Below are 18501 nucleotides of genomic sequence, written 5' to 3'. Positions count from 1 at the left end.
ATTGCATAAAATGTTGCATGGGGCTTTTGTGTTATTCTCTGTTGTTATTTGCTCATGTTTCTGTTAGTTATATTTATAATTTAGTTACTGTATTTTACTTACTTTCTGTCCTCTTATTTTTTTTGCATTGAACTGCATTGTGTTGTATTGCACTGTGTTGTTAGGATATTAAACCACGGGCTTTACGTCTAGATCATACGCCGACAAATATAGTACTGGTGTCAAGTGTCCATTCTTCATTCTTCCTATTTTCTGTAGTGGCCACTACCCTGTATTGTTTGGATTCAGTTTTTAGTTTATTATATTTCAAAGACGTTTGATGCAGAACACTGTAAGCGTCCGCCGAATTTGAAAAAGAAAAAAATAATAAATCTTGAAGTTGGTGTTTCCCAAATACCTGAACGCAGCACAGTGTAACGTCAGCTGATTAGCGCCACGGCAGAGCAAAACCCACGTGACTCCTGTCAACACGTGACAGTCTGGGCCAGCGCGTCAATATGGCTGCTGCACCACGGTGAGTTGAGTTTTCTGTTGTCTGATGTATTTATTTTAGGTCAGATAATTAATGTCGTGTTAACTTTTATTCACATTACATTAAGACGTTTCCTCTCGGAGCTCGCCAGCTTGTCTCATAACAGAGCAGTTGCCATGTAGATATGCACTTACAACAGTCTCTGTCTTCCTGCTTAAGTAAAACCAAAATGTCTTCAAATTTAGTTTCGTAGGGATGTAGTTGATATTTGAAGAGTTATGGTACATATATCCTCAAGTATATCTATAAATATGTTGATGAACACATTTTCGAACGAGGGTAAATCGATAGCATTTTAAATCCTGAGGAATTGAACTCCACTCCATTAAATTCAACTTTAAATAAAAACTGGAACTAGCTCAATTAAAATTCCCTTCAGTGGAAACAAAAGGCAAAAAATGAAGTGCTTAGAAATACTAACGACTTTTGGAAAATTAACATAAGCTAACAAAAGTAAATATGCTTGCAGCAACTTTCAAATACCCAGTAATTTGCTCCAGTAAATGAACTTTCATAGCCTTTTTGGCTTTGGCCCAAATGCAGCAGTGTAAATGGTCCCCCTCATCGCTGTCTGATTAGAAGTATTTTTACAGTTGTTTTTTGAAAAAAGCTATAGCTATGTGACAAGATGAAATACATTTCGTGGAAAATAATATGGAGAAATTATTTTCTGTCACAAAATTTGTTTTTCTTATTTTTATAATTGATTGTGACACCTCAGCTTTATCCTGTATCCCTTTAGAGATTCTGACCCTCATGTTGGGAACCACTGGGCTAAACTACTTTTAAAATACTAACTTATGAATACCTTGCCAAGAACATGTAGTTGGTGTCTGACAGTAGCATTAATGTCACTGTTGTTGTTTTTTTTTCCAGTTAGTGCATTTGTGTGTATGATTGTTTAAAAAGTGAAGTGTCCAAATAAGGAAACAGTCTAGAAGTTAATAGGTTAAAGTTGTAATGCAATAAGGGGACCTGGAGCAACATTATTACAACCCAGGCAGACTTCTTGTGATCATTAGATAAAAGCATGCAAGGATCTGCTGTGGTAATCACAAAGTTGTCAGGAATCAGCAGACGTAAAGTGATCTCTGTCAGAGATTGGAACAAACATCAGGCACACCTTGTGACATTATGTAATCCAGTACAACACCACAAACACTTCACTCAAAAATGAACATAGCTTAACCAGTATCTCACTGACACATTCTTAAAATAATACATTTTACAAGGTATTTTTTATTCCCAGATTATTGCCCGCAGGGTATTTGGATTGCAGTGTAGTACATGATTGCATCTGCTTTCTTTAATAATGTCATTTACTAGCTTCTGGGGGTGATCTGTCCTCATAGAGGCACTTACACCTGTGTACTCAGCCAGAAGTGAATGATACAGAAAATCTTTGAGCCATGACATAGTGTGAGGTTATGGATTAACCTTTGGTAGAGTCCAGGCGGAATCAGATGCACTTGTTGTCTTATCAGTAAAGTCATGGCCAGTGACCAAGATTTATAACTAAGACCTATCAGTTAAAAGAACATGCATCTGTCTGTATCTCTGTCTTAACTCTTTCTGAGGACAGGCTGGGCTGTGGTTTAACCACCTTTTCAGGTTAACCATGGGTCCCCTCTTTTTGCTGCATGTGTGTGCTTGGTGCACAATATCTCGAGTTTAGTGAGTCAGAAAACATTAAGTAAAGTTCTTTCCACAGCAGCTGCTAACTACTTTTGTGAATAAGCACTAGGATATCAGGGAATAGTTGAGTGACACTGGATAAAATGTTGTTGTTGATGATGTTATTTTAGGCTTGTGTGCCTCTTACTAATCCAGACCCAGAGTCCTTCAGTTGAGGGTCTGTCTCTCCAACAACAACTCCACCCTATCTTCTGTCCCCCTGTTTTTTCAGACCCGTCTACTGGCTAGGAAATGACACCCTCAGGGTGTCTCCCGCTTTATTTGCACTGAACCGTCAACAGCTGTGCAGTGGGCTGAAAGCCAAAGACGGAGTGGTGCCGCAGTCAGTGGTGGTGCTGCAGGGAGGAGAGCAGAAGCAGAGGTACTGCACAGACACGGACGTCCTTTTCAGGCAGGTAGGTAGTCTTTAGTTGATTATGGGATTGGTGCAAAACTGGGGAGGAGGTGGGGCAAGGTACTGAAAGCATTAATTTATCTGTCAATGCATGATCCCCAAGCCAGCAGTGAGTTAAGTCTTTCCAGCTTGTCCTGTGTCAGTCGCTCCACAGCTGGTTGTGCCATTGATCCCTAAAGCACCCAAGCAGTATTCTGTGGAGATGTAAGAAAAACCTCATCTGGCTTTTCGTGGCACTGTTAACCTTTTCACTCTGTCACTGTCAGAAATACACCCATAAACCACTTAATTATGTACACCTGTTCAGCTCCAAGTTAATGCAAATATCACATCAGCCAACATGTGGCGGGATCTCGATGTCTTTAGGCATGTAGACATGGTCAGGACAGTCTGTTCAAGTTCAAACCAAGCATCAGAATGGGTAAGATTGTGAATGTTGGCATGGTTGATAGATAGATAGATACTTTATTGATCCTGAGGGAAATTCAAGGTTGCTGGTGCCAGACGCGCTGGTTTGAGTATTTCAGTAACTGTTATCTACTTGGATTTCAAGCATGATCATATTAAGGGTTTAGGGGTTCAGAGGAGAATGGCTGGACTTGTTTGAGCTAATAGAAAGGCAACAGTAAGCCATATAATCACTTATTGTAACTGATGTATGCAGAGGGGCATCTCTCAACACACAATATGTCAATCACTGAAGAAGATGGGCCCCACCGCCTTCCTGAGCATTGTTGCTGACCATGTTCATCCCTTTATGACCATATTTTGTGCTATCAGGAATGTTTTCGGCACCTTGGTGAATCATGCAGTGAAGAACTAAGGCACTTTTGAAGGCAAAACAGTCTCCAACCGTGTGCTAGCAAGGTGTAATTAATAATCAGATGTATGTAGGCCAGCCACCCTGCGGAGAGATCACTATGATCTCAGTTTTTCTCCACTTAAGGTTGATTTATTGCAAAAATCAGTGAGCACATTAAAAGATTTGTTTCCTTGTTGGCCTAATCAAGTAGCGGTTCTGACTGATGTATCATATTTTCATCTCATTGCGATATGAACATGTGAACTATCACAAAAGACTGCTTGAAAGGCCATGAATGAGAAACATTATTATATTACAGTCATCATGCGTACACATTTAGCATGTGAACACAGGATGCACAGACCATACATTCACACCACTGGCCAGTCAGATGGCTCAGAGGAGGAGGGAAGTCCTAATATGAGTACTTCAGTATTTGTTTAATTACATCCTAAGTCAAATCATCATCGCAATATTGAGCAGTGCTATCGAACATCGCAGATGTTCAACAACATGTACAAAATCTTATTTTTCCTAATGCAATAATCTTGACGGGAAGTTTCTCTTCAAGCTAGTGATAATGGCCTCCCTCACTAATGCTCTAACTGATTTCTTTCCATTCTGCAGGAGTCTTTCTTCCACTGGGCTTTTGGAGTGACTGAGGCTGACTGTTATGGAGCCATTGATGTGGACTCTGGGAAATCCATCCTTTTTGTTCCCAAACTGCCTGAAAGCTATGCTACTTGGATGGGAGAGTGAGTCACACTTCATCTTCAAAGAGCTCTGTGCATGGCCAATAGTCATTGCCAGCTGGTCCGTTGCTGTGAGGTGTAACTTGAAGAACGGCTTGACAAAGTCATTTGCTACATAGTTTCATCGTTGAACCGAAGAACAGAAGAATAGTTTTGTCATCACCCAGTCCTCCTCAGACATACTTTATCATACTGATAACAAAGCCCTCTGCAGCAGTTTCATTTTACACACTACACGTTGACGAATGAGTCATGTGTTTTTTATTAGCTTTTTATTTAACACTTGGTTTGGAAATTATTAATCCTCTTGTAAATGGACAGAAATACAACTTTGACAGTACAACTTTTACATGAGATGAAGTTGCAGATGAATTGGACTGTTTTACACATGTAGCTGCATTCTTTGGAAACTTGACAACAATGCTAATTTTATGAGAACAGGTTGTGAATTTAAAGAAAAGGTGCATATAGTGTTGCTGGGCGATTTGATTCCAATTTGGTGGTGCTACAACGAGGTAAAAAAAAAAAAAATATCAATGCATTTTGATGCACTGTAATTTTTGATTTCTGTACATTTCCAATACATCATTGCATTGAAGGTAAGGATACCCCCCACAGGTGTGTATGTTTAACCTTTTTCTTTGCTGGCTGCATTTTTCTTTACGCATTGTGTATTTTGCATATTTTGGCAGGATTTTTCCTAAAGAGCATTTCAAGGAGAAATATGCTGTTGATGAGGTGCACTACACCTGCGATGTAAGTCTGTCTCTGCTGGTGCTGGACTTTATAGTTTCTCTGTGTGTGTGTGTGTGTGTGTGTGTATGTGACCTTTTTTCTGTGCAGTAACTGAACTTTGATGTTCAGTCACTGAGCTATGAAGTTACAGAAAAGGACATCAGTGCCTCCATTCACTGCTTTAAAGGTGAAAGTCATCACTCTTTTATTTGAACCTCCTTGCAAAGATTGGGTTGATGCTCTCTCTCTGAAACTATGAAAATACTGTAGCCTATATTAATACTCTGTATAGTCTGTTTGAGTTTCTCTGTCTCTCTGGAGTGCCAGACTAGATACTTAAAAAGTCAGTTTGATCATCTCCCTTCCTGTGTAGACTTTTTGAACTTTTTTTTTTTTTTTTCTTTTACATACATTTACAATATAGGGTGACCCCTTCAGGTGGTCCCTCCCTTGCTGCTACTGACACAGTTACTTATTTAAAGTAAGGCATGATTACATCGCAAATGTGCCAGTAAGCACATGACATCGTCTTGTGACCTTTGGAGCTAGTGCTTGCAACGTACACTGCTTTTTATTTTGAATTATTTTTTAAAATTTGAAAACTGCAACTGCTCCATTCTCTTCATTTGTTCAACAGCTTAGTCTAAATATACATTCCTGTCCGTAATTGCCTGTTTATCGGTTTATCAGTGCTGACAGCAGACTCCCAGGGGAGCCATATTGGAGGGTTGACAGCTTCAGAGCTATTTCGGGGTGTGCATGTTGACAAAGCAAAATAATATAATCTGACTATATATAATAACAGCTTTCACTGGCCAACAAATCACTAGCAGTTTGCATTTGAAATCATCTCTATATTTACATTCTGACCTTCCCGTGACTCATCCTGCTGATGATATTTCAGGTATTTTTACATATATGCACCAGCCTGAAGTGTTAGATTTCCTAATTAGTCACAGGTTAAGATTCATATTATCACTTCAGCTAACAGCCAGCCCTTCCATGAAGAAACAGCACATTAACACTGCAGTATAATATTAGAAAACATTAAATCATGCAGTAATTGCTTCTGCATGTTTGACCAATTTAGTCTGACAAATCAGCTTCTGCTATTCAGTATTCACATCATGCTGCCTACAGAAGGACCTAAATGAGACCGTATATATATTTTTTCTTTTTATCAGAAAGATGCCATGAATATTTGAACAGTTTTCTGTTTTTTGGGGTTTTTTTTAAACCCTCAGACAGGGCAGGTGTTGTTGCACACACATTTTTATCAGCATTACCCTACTTAACATGCAAACAGCACACCTTTAAATTGTTAAATGCAGCAGTTTGTGGAGAAAGATATGAATAATGTGTTTTTCCATCCTTTTTAAGTATCTGGCTGGTGTTCAGCTTCATGATTTATTATTGGCAGAGTTTTGGCAATATCCATATTTTTGGATCTGCGTTTATATTTGAATAAAATTCCAAACATGTGCAACACATTGCCTTTACCTTCTCAAACCCAGGGGCACAATTAGAGTGGAGTTAATGGGGTTTCTTCCCTGGGGGGAAAAAAGCAAATTGCATGTGATTTTTCTGACATTTAACATGCAGTATATGTTCAAAGACTTTGGTGGGATTATTACTAAACTTAACAAAATAAGTTTTTGTACCTTAATAATCTCCCATTTTATATGAGGCTAAATACTGTCAATTTATTTAGAGATTTTACTGAAAATAACTCTTATTCACTGTGTTCTACGCTAGTATCTGCACTGCTGCCATATCTCCTGAAAGAGAGTTTTAAGGTGGATAAATTCATATAAAAATTACTATGTCCACAATGCAGCTTAAATGGGCGTAATGCGTCTTTTAAAACCTCAACTCTTGAACACATGGAAGTTCGCACTTGAATGTTCACATTAGTTTTTCTTACCATTTCTTTTAAGTTCAGAAAATACCTTTCTTGCAAAGTTCTTTTCTTTGGTTTTACATGACTCAAAAGTGCGTTTTTATACTAGTAGTTAACAACTACTGTACACATGAACAAATCTATTCATGCGTAAAATACATTTGAAACTTACTCCTCTCAGATCAGTCAGATTTGTAAGTTATCTGGTTGAGGCTAACTTGCTTTGGCAGGTTGAAGTTATCATTAATCCTCAAATCACTGTTTAAATGATAATTAATATCCCAACAACAGCATTTAGAACTTTGAAGTCTAATAGCTAAACCAGCCTAATAGCAATTATTCCAGTGTCCCAAGAACAGATTTTAGTTGTTAGGCATGACTCGTTCTGCTCTGAAGATACAGGGAATGCTTTACAAAGTCAAATTTTAGTGGATTTAATAATAGTAATACTAATAATAATCATAATAATAATGACGATATTCCTAATAATACAGTGCACTCCGAGTCAAGGTTCTGTCATCTGACATTTAAAATGTTGGCAGAGGAGTGATTAAGTCACTTGAGGTTTGTCATGCCGTGTGTTGCTGAGCACCAGAGAGGCCACGTAGCCACAAATGTGTCTGCCAGAGTGACCTTTATTCTGCAGTCTGAGAGCAGAAGAAAACTTGTGCTTGTTGTCTCTGCAGCTCTACTCTGTGTCTCAGTCGTCTAATTACTCCCTGTGTGTTTCCTTGCAGATTGTTGATGTCCTGTCCAACCTGAGGCCAGTAACTCTCCTAACACTGGTATGCTTATCACTTCTTTGTATTGTAGAGCGCAGTTAGAGCAGTGCATCACTCATCCCTACCTGATTACAGCAAGCGATGTGTGAGTTTTCTGTAGTATCAGATGATTGATCACATGACTAGTTAATCAGGTGTGGTGCGGGAGTACTTTACTAGACCCACTTTAAGGATGATAGACTGTGAAAGGTCCAGATAAATCAGCCTCACCCTCTCTCACTTTTGCTTCCAGCTCACTCATCATATCCAAAATAAAAACACATTTTTTGTTATTTTGCTGTTGCTGGACAGGATGAAAACTCTGTGTTTTCTAAACTTTCCAGCAACCGTTCTTTACCAATAGCAACTTTCCAAGTAGTGGAACGAGGCTAATTCCTAAACATTCCTCTTACAGAGGTTACTCAAGTTGCCTTAATAGCTGCACAGTAGAATATCATCCCCCTTTACATATTTTCCTTACGTAAGACTCAACCATTGCTTTTTAGGACATGAACACAAGATGAACAGAGCTCCTAAACACACATGGTAGCAAGAAACAGACCACCAGGGTTAATGAATGATAAAGTTATAATTTTATTTCCCATCTGGAAAAATTCACAAGCAAATTTAACATACTGTATTGACATTTTAATGTACTTGATGGTAGCGTCTTTTCACTTTTGCTGTGTTTGTTTTTGCAGCGAGGACAGAATACAGACAGCGGGAGCATCTGCCGTGAAGCCTCCTTTGAAGGAATTAGTCGGTATGTTTAATTGGCATCACTTTTCATTAACATAATTATACTTTGTTTGGGGAGGTTTTTTTCAATTTTAACCAAGGGTACAATAGACTCTCATGGATACTGAGTGTTCCTGATTAACCTAATTCTGAATAAAATTTAATTAAAGAAATATTATCTTGCTTTTGCTCGTTAGTTATCAATTGATAGCATGTTACAGTTGTCCTTTGCTAGCCTTTGATCTTTTTAAGCTGCATACATTAAACCATTTTATCTGTTCTGCACTCTGACACTAACTGCTTTGAAAAAGAAGTCTCATACTTATTTCAAAGCTGGTATTTGCTTCAAATTGCATTTCAATGAGGAAAGTTCAGCTAGAAATGTTTTCCTGTATTTATAGTGGTTGAAAACAAATACATTTTTTGTGATGATTTGATATGAAGAAGCTTCATTAAGTGTAAGCCCATATAAAGACTTGAAAAGCACAGATCACAGACCTCCACGAAGGCCAAGAGTCTAATCTTCTATGATAAGCAAATATGGCTATGTATTATCAGTACTGAAGTTCTCTACTACTTCTTCAGGGATCTCACTATGTTAACAGAAGTGAAAAATAATGCGGTTGTCGGCTCTCTATTTTTGATCAGCTCCAGAAGTCAACAGGCTCTTCCTTTGGCCCAACTTACACCCTTACACAAAGTGTGATGAAAATCTGTCCAGTTGTTTTTCCTGTAATACTGCTGACAGGCAGACAGTCAAACCAACAAACGAAACCGAAAACATGAACCTCCTTTGGAGAGTTAGTGAGAAAGGATCTCCCTCAAATCTAGATGCTGGTGTTGGTGGAGTAAAGCCAGCAGGTTCTTGATGGAGCTGAGTAACCCTGATCATCCTGGAGGCCATAGTGGTGTGTTGCACAATAGAAGACCTGAAACACAGAATGCAATGACATTTACTGAGCAACAAAGAAGGACTGACTGACTTGTGGAACAAGTGTGGTGATACCGTAATTGTAGAAGTCAGGACTGACAGACATTCACCTATGGAGCAACAAAGGCAGAATATGAGGAAAGGAATCTTGCTTATTGAACTTTTTCCAAAGCTTTATCTATATTTACAATGTAGCCTTTTTTTTTTATCAGCTTCCAGGTGAACAACACTCTTTTGCACCCGGTCATTGTGGAGTGGTAAGTAATTAAAATATGTTTCAAAATATATTCAGAAAGGCAATTCAAGATGAGAATAAAGTCCTGTAGCCTCTCCTTGAATTAACGTTTCTTCAGTCGTTCGGCTACTCCAAACTCTCAAACTTTGTCAATTACAGCTGCCCGGTCAGATAATTGTATGTCTGTGATCAGAAACAGGAGCTTGTTTTTTTTCCCCTCTTAGAATCAGAAGCCAGTCCACATGGATGTAATGGACTTCGTGTTCACTTGGTTGTCCTTGGCATTAGGGTTTGCACCCTCCAGATGAATTGACATTTTCAGAAATAAGGAGGAATGCTTTTCAGGCACACCTCCTGGGGAGAGAGATTTGATTGAACCCCCCCTGCGGAGCTTGAATGGCTCTCTTTTAAGGGGCTACTTTCATTTGTTTTACTGTTGGTTACCACTGCCTTGAGTTGTTTATTTGTTTCTATTATTGTAGAAATCCATAATATTCTGCAGTATCTACCCATCTAAGGTGCAGCTACTGCTTTCATATCACAAATGAATGAGAAATAGTAAGATCAGCAGGCAACTTCCAATATTGTCTTGAAGCTTAGATAGAAATTAAAGGATGTATTCTGCTGTGCTTTGAAATATTTTCAGCTGTTGATTATGAGAAAGGTTCCCACTGGAGGATACAGCAGGCTTCATTCATATTCAGGGTTCCTGGGAATGGTGGAAGGCCATTTCTTTGTTCTCTGTCTCAGTTAGTGTATATTAGAAAGATGAATTTCAAAAATATCCTGTTTCAGCCATCACAGTACAGATATTGTATTTCTTTAGCTCAACAAGAGAGTTGTATGACTTCTCTGTCGTGTTTGGCTCTGCAGTCATCATACTGTGCATCAAACTACCGATGAGAGCAGGTTTCTCTCTTCTCATTTCTGTCTGTGGTCTTTGTCTGCAGCCGTGTAATTAAGACCGATATGGAGCTCGAGGTCCTGCGCTACACCAACAGGATTTCCAGTGAAGCCCACAAAATGGTAAGATCCTTCTTGGCTGGACGGAATATGTGCAAGGGTTCTCCAGTCGAGTTATTTTGAATTTTGAAACAATTAAAGACAGTTACAGGGAGAAAAGAAAAGTTCTCCACATATATAGGTATGAAGCAGCTTATTGAGTTTAAAACTTGCCCTAAGGATTCAAGGATGTCACTATCCTCTAAGGCTATAAACTGTTTAAATGCTATCAATTTTAACTTCATCCAGTAGCTTTGAGGCCAGCAGTTAACAGAGATGGCCTTTGATCAATAAGCTGTAACATTAAAGCAATATTTTTCTTCTGCACAGGATTTCTCTTAGCCATGGCCAGGAACAACCTCTCCAGGGGTTGTTATCTGTCTGTCTAAATTGCTTACCATGAGCATTCATTATTGTTTTCCTCCCATTGTTCCCCCAGTGTTAAGAGTGTGATCATCAGACTTTGTGAGGTTGTTTTTTTTTGTTTTTTTTAACCAGTGAGTCTCCAAAGCCCCTTTTTGATAGATGTACAGGAAGTGTTCTCCAAAATCAGAAAGTGCTTGAGGGTAGTCTCTCTGACTTTTGAACTTTTTATGCCTCCTGTGTTAACACTGCAGTCTATCCTCAAGGGTTTACTCCACAATCCACTGTGCTATATTAAAAGTGGAGATGCCCAAAAGCATCCCAGAAAAAAAGAAGAAAAGAGAAACTTACAGGAAAAGCATGTGCAGGGGGTGACGGATCTTTGAAAGAGTTAGTAATGGTTTTATCCAACAGCTTTAACTTTAGCTTTAGCTTTATTAGGCACATATAATCCCAGTTTGTTTTCTGCAGGTCATGAAGCATGTGAAGCCTGGACAGAAAGAATATGAAATGGAGAGGTAAGGGGTGCATTTTGTCTTATATATACTTATATTATGTGTTTGTATGTAGCATGTGGGACTTGAAGAAGTCCTTAATAGGCCTGGCACTGGCTGATTGTAACTTTTGAAGTCTGAAGAGGCTGCAGCAAAACACAAATTGCTGATTTTAATGGTCATTTAAGATTTATTCCTTTTGTTTGTCTGTTTTAATAAGATTACTTGCTGTGTTTTTTTTAAGTAATATGCCAGAGCAACTGTCAGTCATGCTAATTTGCTGTGTAAGAAGAACGGAAAACATGGACTCATCATCTTACATCTCATCAGCGTTGTGATGCTGTTGAGGTCCATAAAAGTGTGTGATGTGCTTGACTGTGTGATGATTAAAGAAAGTGTGCTGAATGAATTCTTAAAAATGCACCGAGTCAGGAAGAGGGCAGTGAAAGTCCCTCAGCTAATTAGTATTTTCTGTTATCTCTGCTCTTTTGAAATTGTTTAGTTTGTTTTTTTTCTGTGCAGCCTGTTCCAGCACTACTGCTACAATAAAGGAGGGATGCGCCACACTTCATACACCTGTATCTGTGGAACGTAAGATTTCGTTAACAAACGTTTACCTGTTTCATTTCTGGGTGACACTGAAATTATGCGTCTCCAACACATCATTGTAGGTTGCAGAAGCTCACAGAGCAGCTGATACGCACGGCTCAATTATGTGTTGTGCCAAGCAAACTGACTAGTTGATTAAGCTCCTGTAGGAAGGCAAAATGGAGTCAAAATCAAATGGAAACATAAGCAAACATGATCACACTGCATACAAGTATAAAAGAAAAAGACGTGAATGTACATCAGTACTACCTGTGCATTTTTGCCTACTTAAAGCCTAGAGAAGCAAAATTAGTCAGTTACTTAGCATAAGTGACCAGTTCAAATACAGACCACACAGCATAAGATGCTGTCTTCACATGATAGGCAGAGCATTGCTGTAAAACCATAAATATTATTAACCGATGCAAAACATCCTTTAAGCCTCGGTGGCACATTTGAACTCACTGCAGAGAAAGTGGCCCTGCAGTATCCCACATGTGCTGTAGCAGTACAAAATCAAATTCTTCGTTACTGTCAGCTCACACCATCATTATGGATGAAGAATCTTGAGACATTTTTGCTAATCATGCTCTGGCCTTTTGTATTAAAGGCCACGGTTAATGAATACTTCCTGAGGATTTGTAGTCCGTGGATGCAAGCTGATTTCCTGTTGTAATTAAGAACTTGACAAATGAGGACTTGGTCATTCCAGACATTTTCAAAAGATGCTCTATGTCTGGATTTTCTTGTTAAAAGATAAAAGAAACTTGATGAAACATGTAAAGATTTTAATCTCTGAAGCTGTATTGAAACACATTAATTAAAATTTCATTGTAAGTGTTTCTTACCTCTGTAGTCTAATATTTTCTTTCATAGTTTAATCAGTTATATGTCTTGTCAATGTACCCACTGTTTTCTTGTTTAACAACAGGGGCAATAACTCCTCCATTCTCCACTACGGCCATGCTGGGGCTCCAAATGACAAGACAATTACAGATGGAGACATGTGGTGAGTAGCCTTCAGTAGTTTTTCTTTTTTGGCTGACTTACGCTTTGGACACAAACCCTAAACACTGTGAAAATACATTTGACTGAATCAGTTCTGATGTCTCGTCCCCTGCAGTCTGTTTGACATGGGTGGAGAGTACTACTGCTACTCCTCAGACATCACCTGCTCCTTCCCAGCCAACGGCAAGTTCACTCCAGACCAGAGGGCCATCTATGAGGCTGTCCTCAAATCCTCCCGTGCTGTTCTGGCCGCCATCAAACCAGGTTATCCTCTTTTAGTTGCACTTTAATCTTTTGTCTTCAAGGAAGTACTACCAACACAGGTTTAAAGATATAATGTGTAACATTTCCACATTGAAATGTCTAAACTCGACTCTACCATTGTTATATACTTTGATGAGTTGAGCGTGTGTACTTACAAATGTAAGTACACACCCAAATGTTACTAACAATGTTCAAACTCAGAGGAAACTGCATTTTTATTCAAGGTAATGCTGCATTTCCTTTGGAGAGCCTCAGAGAGTGAGGAGGGAAGTTGGCAAATGTGACTAAACATAATATGAACAAAGCCTTACCTCGTCTGTGAACACTTTTGCCTGAGTCATGTCAGAGACCACATACAGTGTGTTTAGCTGTTGTAAAGTGCAAGCCATAACGGCATTTGACTTAAGCCAATAACCGTATAATTTTTTGCTAGGGTCTTGCAAGTACTTCTTATATTTTGTAAACCATACTTATACGTGAAATGTTGTGTTAAAGGTGTGAAGTGGACTGACATGCACCGTTTAGCTGACCGGGTTCACCTGGAAGAGCTTTTGAGGATCGGCATGCTGAACGGCAGCGTGGAGGACATGTTGAAAGTCCACCTGGGGTCCGTGTTTATGCCCCATGGCCTGGGACACCTGCTAGGCATTGATGTGCACGATGTAGGTGGATACCCTGAGGTGAGAACTTAAAACTTAAATTCTGAGATTGCCCACATCACAACCAAGCAGCAGGGTTGTAGTAGTCAGATACTCTAGACAGTAGGAGAAGAAAACACAGCCCTGTTCCTCCAATATTGATGTGTCATCAATAATAGAGAGACCCTCAGTGCAGAAGTGAGAGCAGAACAAAAAAAGTTCAAGTTGCAGGAACAAGTTCAGGATAAGGGCAAGAGAGAGAGAGGAAGTTGGAACGCTGTCTGAACTCTGAACACAGATGGTTTCAGATTGTGGTGGAGGATTCTGTACAGTTTGCACTTATGACAGCTATATACAGAAGACCATTAACCCACCGAAGCGCTGGTGGAACTGCTGAGTGTTCACTCATTTTTTCACAGAATGTGAGTATGGGAAATACACTGTGAAGCAGGGCTTGCCGAGTATGAATGCAGTACTCCCTCATGCTGTGAATGACAAACTGTTGGCTAATTTCACTAAGACAGTCAAGCCCACAGGAGATGGAGGCTTCATGAATTAATATTATTCATTTCCATCACAGTCTGAGCCACAATTTGTTTGATCACTAAACTGAAGGACTCAGCCAAAACACAGTCAAAGGAAGTTTTTTTATTTATTTTTTTTTTCAAGAACTGATCCTGAAGAAAAATCGTTCTCGTCTCATCTCTTTTTCTTCTGCTTATCTGGGTCTGGTTTGTGGGGGTAGCAGTCTCAGTAAGGAAGCCCAGACCGTCCTCTCCCCATCCAGCAGCTCGTCCAGGGGTATACCAAGATGTTCCCTGGCAAGACGAGAGATCTAATCCCTCCATCGTGTCCTTAATCTTCCCTGGGTTCTCCTCGCAGATGGACATGCACAAAACACCTCCCCAGGGAGACGTCAGGGAGGCATCCTGGCCAGATGCCTGAACGTCAACTGGCTCCTATCGATGCAGTGGCTTTACTCTCAGCCCCACCTGGATGTCTTGGCCACAAAACACTTGTGGACTTGTTGGGCAGACTCCCATGTCCCCTCCAGCACTTTTGCAAGGCTGTAGAGCTGGTCCGGTGTTCCATGGCCAGGGCGAAAAACACAATGTTCCTCTTGAATCCGAGGTTCAACTAATGGATGGACTCTTCTTTCCAGCACCCTGGAGAAGACTTCTCCTGAGGAGTGTGAACTATAGTTGCAACGCAATATAACGCAATAATTTGGTCCCTCTTCTTGAAAAGGGGGACCAAAGTATTCCTTCCACCGTCCGACTATATCCTCAATCAAGGCCAACTGAAAGTCTTTCTTCATGGTCTCTCCAAACTCCCACATCTGTTTTTTTGCCTCTGCACCTGCCCGAGTCACACATTGTTTGGCCTGCCAGTAGCTGTCAGCTGCCTCAGGAGTTCCACAAGCCAACTGAACCCTGTAGGATTTCGTCTTCGTTTTAGCAGCATCCTTCAACCCTGGTGTCCAGCAGGTTTGAGGACAGCCACCACAACCAGTTCTTGTTACCCTCTGACTGTAGCTCCTAACAACCACCTCAGCAATGGCAGCGCAGGACATGGTCCATTTGAATTCCATGTTCCGTTCCATTCATATTCCGAGCACTCACCGACGGACCCCTTCCCCAGGCTTAACTCCAGGCCACTGCCCCAGTAACCCTCCATTACTGCACTTTGTCCGGTCCTTCCCCCAGGACCAATTTTCCTTGGGAGACCCTACCACGGGCAAACTGCCCCGACAGCATAGCTCCAAGGATAATTGGGGCACTCAAACCGGCGGTTCATGGAGGGATTAAAAAAATATTTTAACACATAAAATCTAATTTAATTGTGGTTTCTTGTAGCAGTGCCTGTGCTCATGGTGCAACCTACATTTAGTCTCAGATGCAGATATTTTATAGTATAATCTATCCAAAGTAAAGAAAAAAATGAGCTCAGTACTGTTATCAAAAATTTTTGCAACAGTCTTTTTTTGTAACTGTGAAGCGTTGAAGGTTTGAACAAACTGTACTGTTGTCCAGGGGGTGGATCGTAGTGATGAGCCTGGGCTGAGGAGTCTTCGGATGGGCCGCATGGTGCAGGAGAGGATGGTCCTCACCGTGGAGCCTGGCATTTACTTCATCAATCACCTGCTAGACCAGGCCCTGGCCGACCCGAGCCAGAGCTGCTTCATCAATAACCAAGTGCTGGCTCGCTTCCGTGGCTTTGGAGGGGTCAGTCTGCCTGCAAAATTTTATTTGATAGTGTTTGTAGCATTAGATTCACCAGAAGAGTAATAGAAATGAATCAGGTTATCTCTAGGATTAATGGCTACAAAGCCAGAGAGCCATGGAGCAGCACTTGATATTTGACCTACAGAATGACAAGATTGCTATTTTATCATGGTTTAAGACAAGCTAAATCTACAACTGTTACTCTAACAGTTTCAAGTAATTTGACTTTAAGCATGAAAATGTCAAGTAATGGAAAGTAAAGACAAAGTAAATGTATTGGAGTATAAAAATCAAGGGGAAATCAGGAAATATAAATCCTCAGTAGAAGTCGCAATAAAACCAAGCTTTTTAAGGTGTTCATAAAAACCTTTCTGTATTGACAAGTATCATTAATGGTCACAGATATCCATTGACTAATTTATGGAAAAGATGAGAACCATGATGATGAAAAATATCTAGCAAAAATTCTTGAAATCTTAAATTACTTTTTTTTTGTAAAAAACAAACTGAAAATTAATTTAATTTTCTTTGAGGATCATTTCATCTTCAGCCATGTGAATACAGTTTTTTTCAGTTATTATTATTCCTTAGTTTGCCTTTGAACATTTGCTGCATTAATTCTTCCAAGTATGACTGACTAGTGTCACTGCTGTGTACAGGTTCGCATTGAAGATGACATTGCAGTGACAGCTGATGGTGTAGAGCTGCTGACCTGTGTCCCTCGCACCGTGGAGGAGATTGAGGCTTTCATGGCTGACTCTGAAAAGCCCTTCAGCCCCGTCGCCAGCAAGTGAGAAGTTCTGATTGACATCTGACAGCGAAGGCTCAGCTAGAGAATATTCTTCAGCTATATCTCATTTATACAACAATACACAATCAGTATTATTATCAAATGGTTGCATTAACACATAATGATAAGTAAAAAAGCAAAAAGAAACCATGAAAAGTTTCATATAGTATCTTTCTCAAGCTTTCATATTTTAAAACTTTGATAACAGCAGTCTCTTAAAGGGACAGATTCTACCTTAATACATTAAAAGTACTCATTTCTGTGACTCCTGAAAAAAAATAATTCATTTTAATTCTTATTCTTACATGCTTCTTTTTGTAAACAGTGATTCATATTAAAAGCTGTGAAATAAAATTAAACATTTTAATAATTGCAACTGTGCTGGAGATTTTTGTTTGGTTATTTATTTGATTTTTTAATAGTATTCTTTCAGCATTGTATGACAGATCATACAATCATTGAACCACCTTTGGAAGATGGAGGAGCATTAAATCAATATGTACAATCAAAACTGTTATTTGATTGCATAATTCAATCATAATCTTATTTAATATTCACAGTGCACAGTACTAATGGATCAGAGGAGCTAAGTTTATCCTGCTTGAGATGAACAGTTAAACATCTGGCAGGTGCCGTATTCAGGTTCTGATGTTAAACTGCAAAATGCTGGTTGATAAACAAACGTGCTATAACTGTATTACTGCAGATGAATTTAGTGCAATTATTTACCAAGAAAATATTATCAATAAAATATTTAGATACCTTAACTGGGAAAAAAAATGTCTAAGCCCAAAGGAAGAGAGGCCAAGGCTTAGGCAGGGGAACTTTGGCTTAAATGGGATTTAATTATTAAATGCTAAGTGTAATTTATTTCAAAGTATCAATTTAACTCGGCAGTGACACTGGCAGCCAAGGTTGGTGGTGTTAGTATGTATAATATATAATGTCTGCTTTGTTGTTCTGTTATTACAAAAACTTGCAAGGTAAAACATAACATGCTAAAGTAAGATACACACTTGCACATCTTGGCCACCAGAGGTCACTGTAATTCTTCAGTATAAAATGAAAATCAACTCTGTGTACTACAGGGGCATTTGATGCAAGGAGCAAAACATTACATCTACATGACAATCTACATGAAACAAACACGAGTCAAAATTTGTGAACTTCAAACAACTGAAAATTCAATATCAAAGTTGGGGGGTTTGCTGTCAAAATGCTTTTAATTGGATTCTGTCCTCTAAAATAATTCAGGAGGATAGCTTTAATATTCACATCTGTAAATTAACACAGCTTACAGGTTTTTGGAATAACAAATTAGTCAGCTTCAAATATATTCATTAGTCCAACTATAAAAGTTAGAGTGGAGTTGAAAAAGTTTCCACAGAGATTTTTCATCCAACTGGGTGCTAGCAAAGTCCTGTTTTATTATTCTAATATGTAGATACCTAAAGAAATCAGTCCAGTCCAGGAGACCAAACTAGTTGGAACCTACCAATGGTATATTTTGCAGGCCATGTTTTTTTGTGGACCATCTTTTTTGCACTTTCTGTATGGCTTCATGAGGAACTAGATGATGACATGAATGCATGTAAAGGTCATTTCCCAAATGTTGCCAATTTTGGATTTAAAAACAATAAAATGTGACCTCATT

At 39.2% G+C, this 18501-nt stretch overlaps 1 protein-coding gene across 1 annotated transcript; it reads left to right on the top strand.

Moving 5' to 3' along the window:
- The first annotated feature begins 375 nt into the window (after nt 1-375).
- pepd (peptidase D) lies at nt 376-17228 on the top strand. The gene is made up of 15 exons (XM_046411716.1): nt 376-514; nt 2439-2622; nt 4051-4178; nt 4868-4931; nt 7548-7595; nt 8273-8334; nt 9453-9497; nt 10426-10501; nt 11312-11358; nt 11857-11925; nt 12854-12931; nt 13046-13194; nt 13690-13874; nt 15866-16057; nt 16717-17228. The coding sequence occupies exons 1-15, from the start codon at nt 498-500 to the stop codon at nt 16849-16851; spliced, it is 1479 nt and encodes a 492-aa protein (XP_046267672.1). The 5' UTR covers nt 376-497; the 3' UTR covers nt 16852-17228.
- Nucleotides 17229-18501: the final 1273 nt, after the last annotated feature.

This window comes from Scatophagus argus, chromosome 1, assembly GCF_020382885.2.
Source record: "Scatophagus argus isolate fScaArg1 chromosome 1, fScaArg1.pri, whole genome shotgun sequence".
Taxonomy (NCBI): domain Eukaryota; kingdom Metazoa; phylum Chordata; class Actinopteri; family Scatophagidae; genus Scatophagus; species Scatophagus argus.
This window is presented reverse-complemented; position numbering and strand designations above follow the sequence as displayed.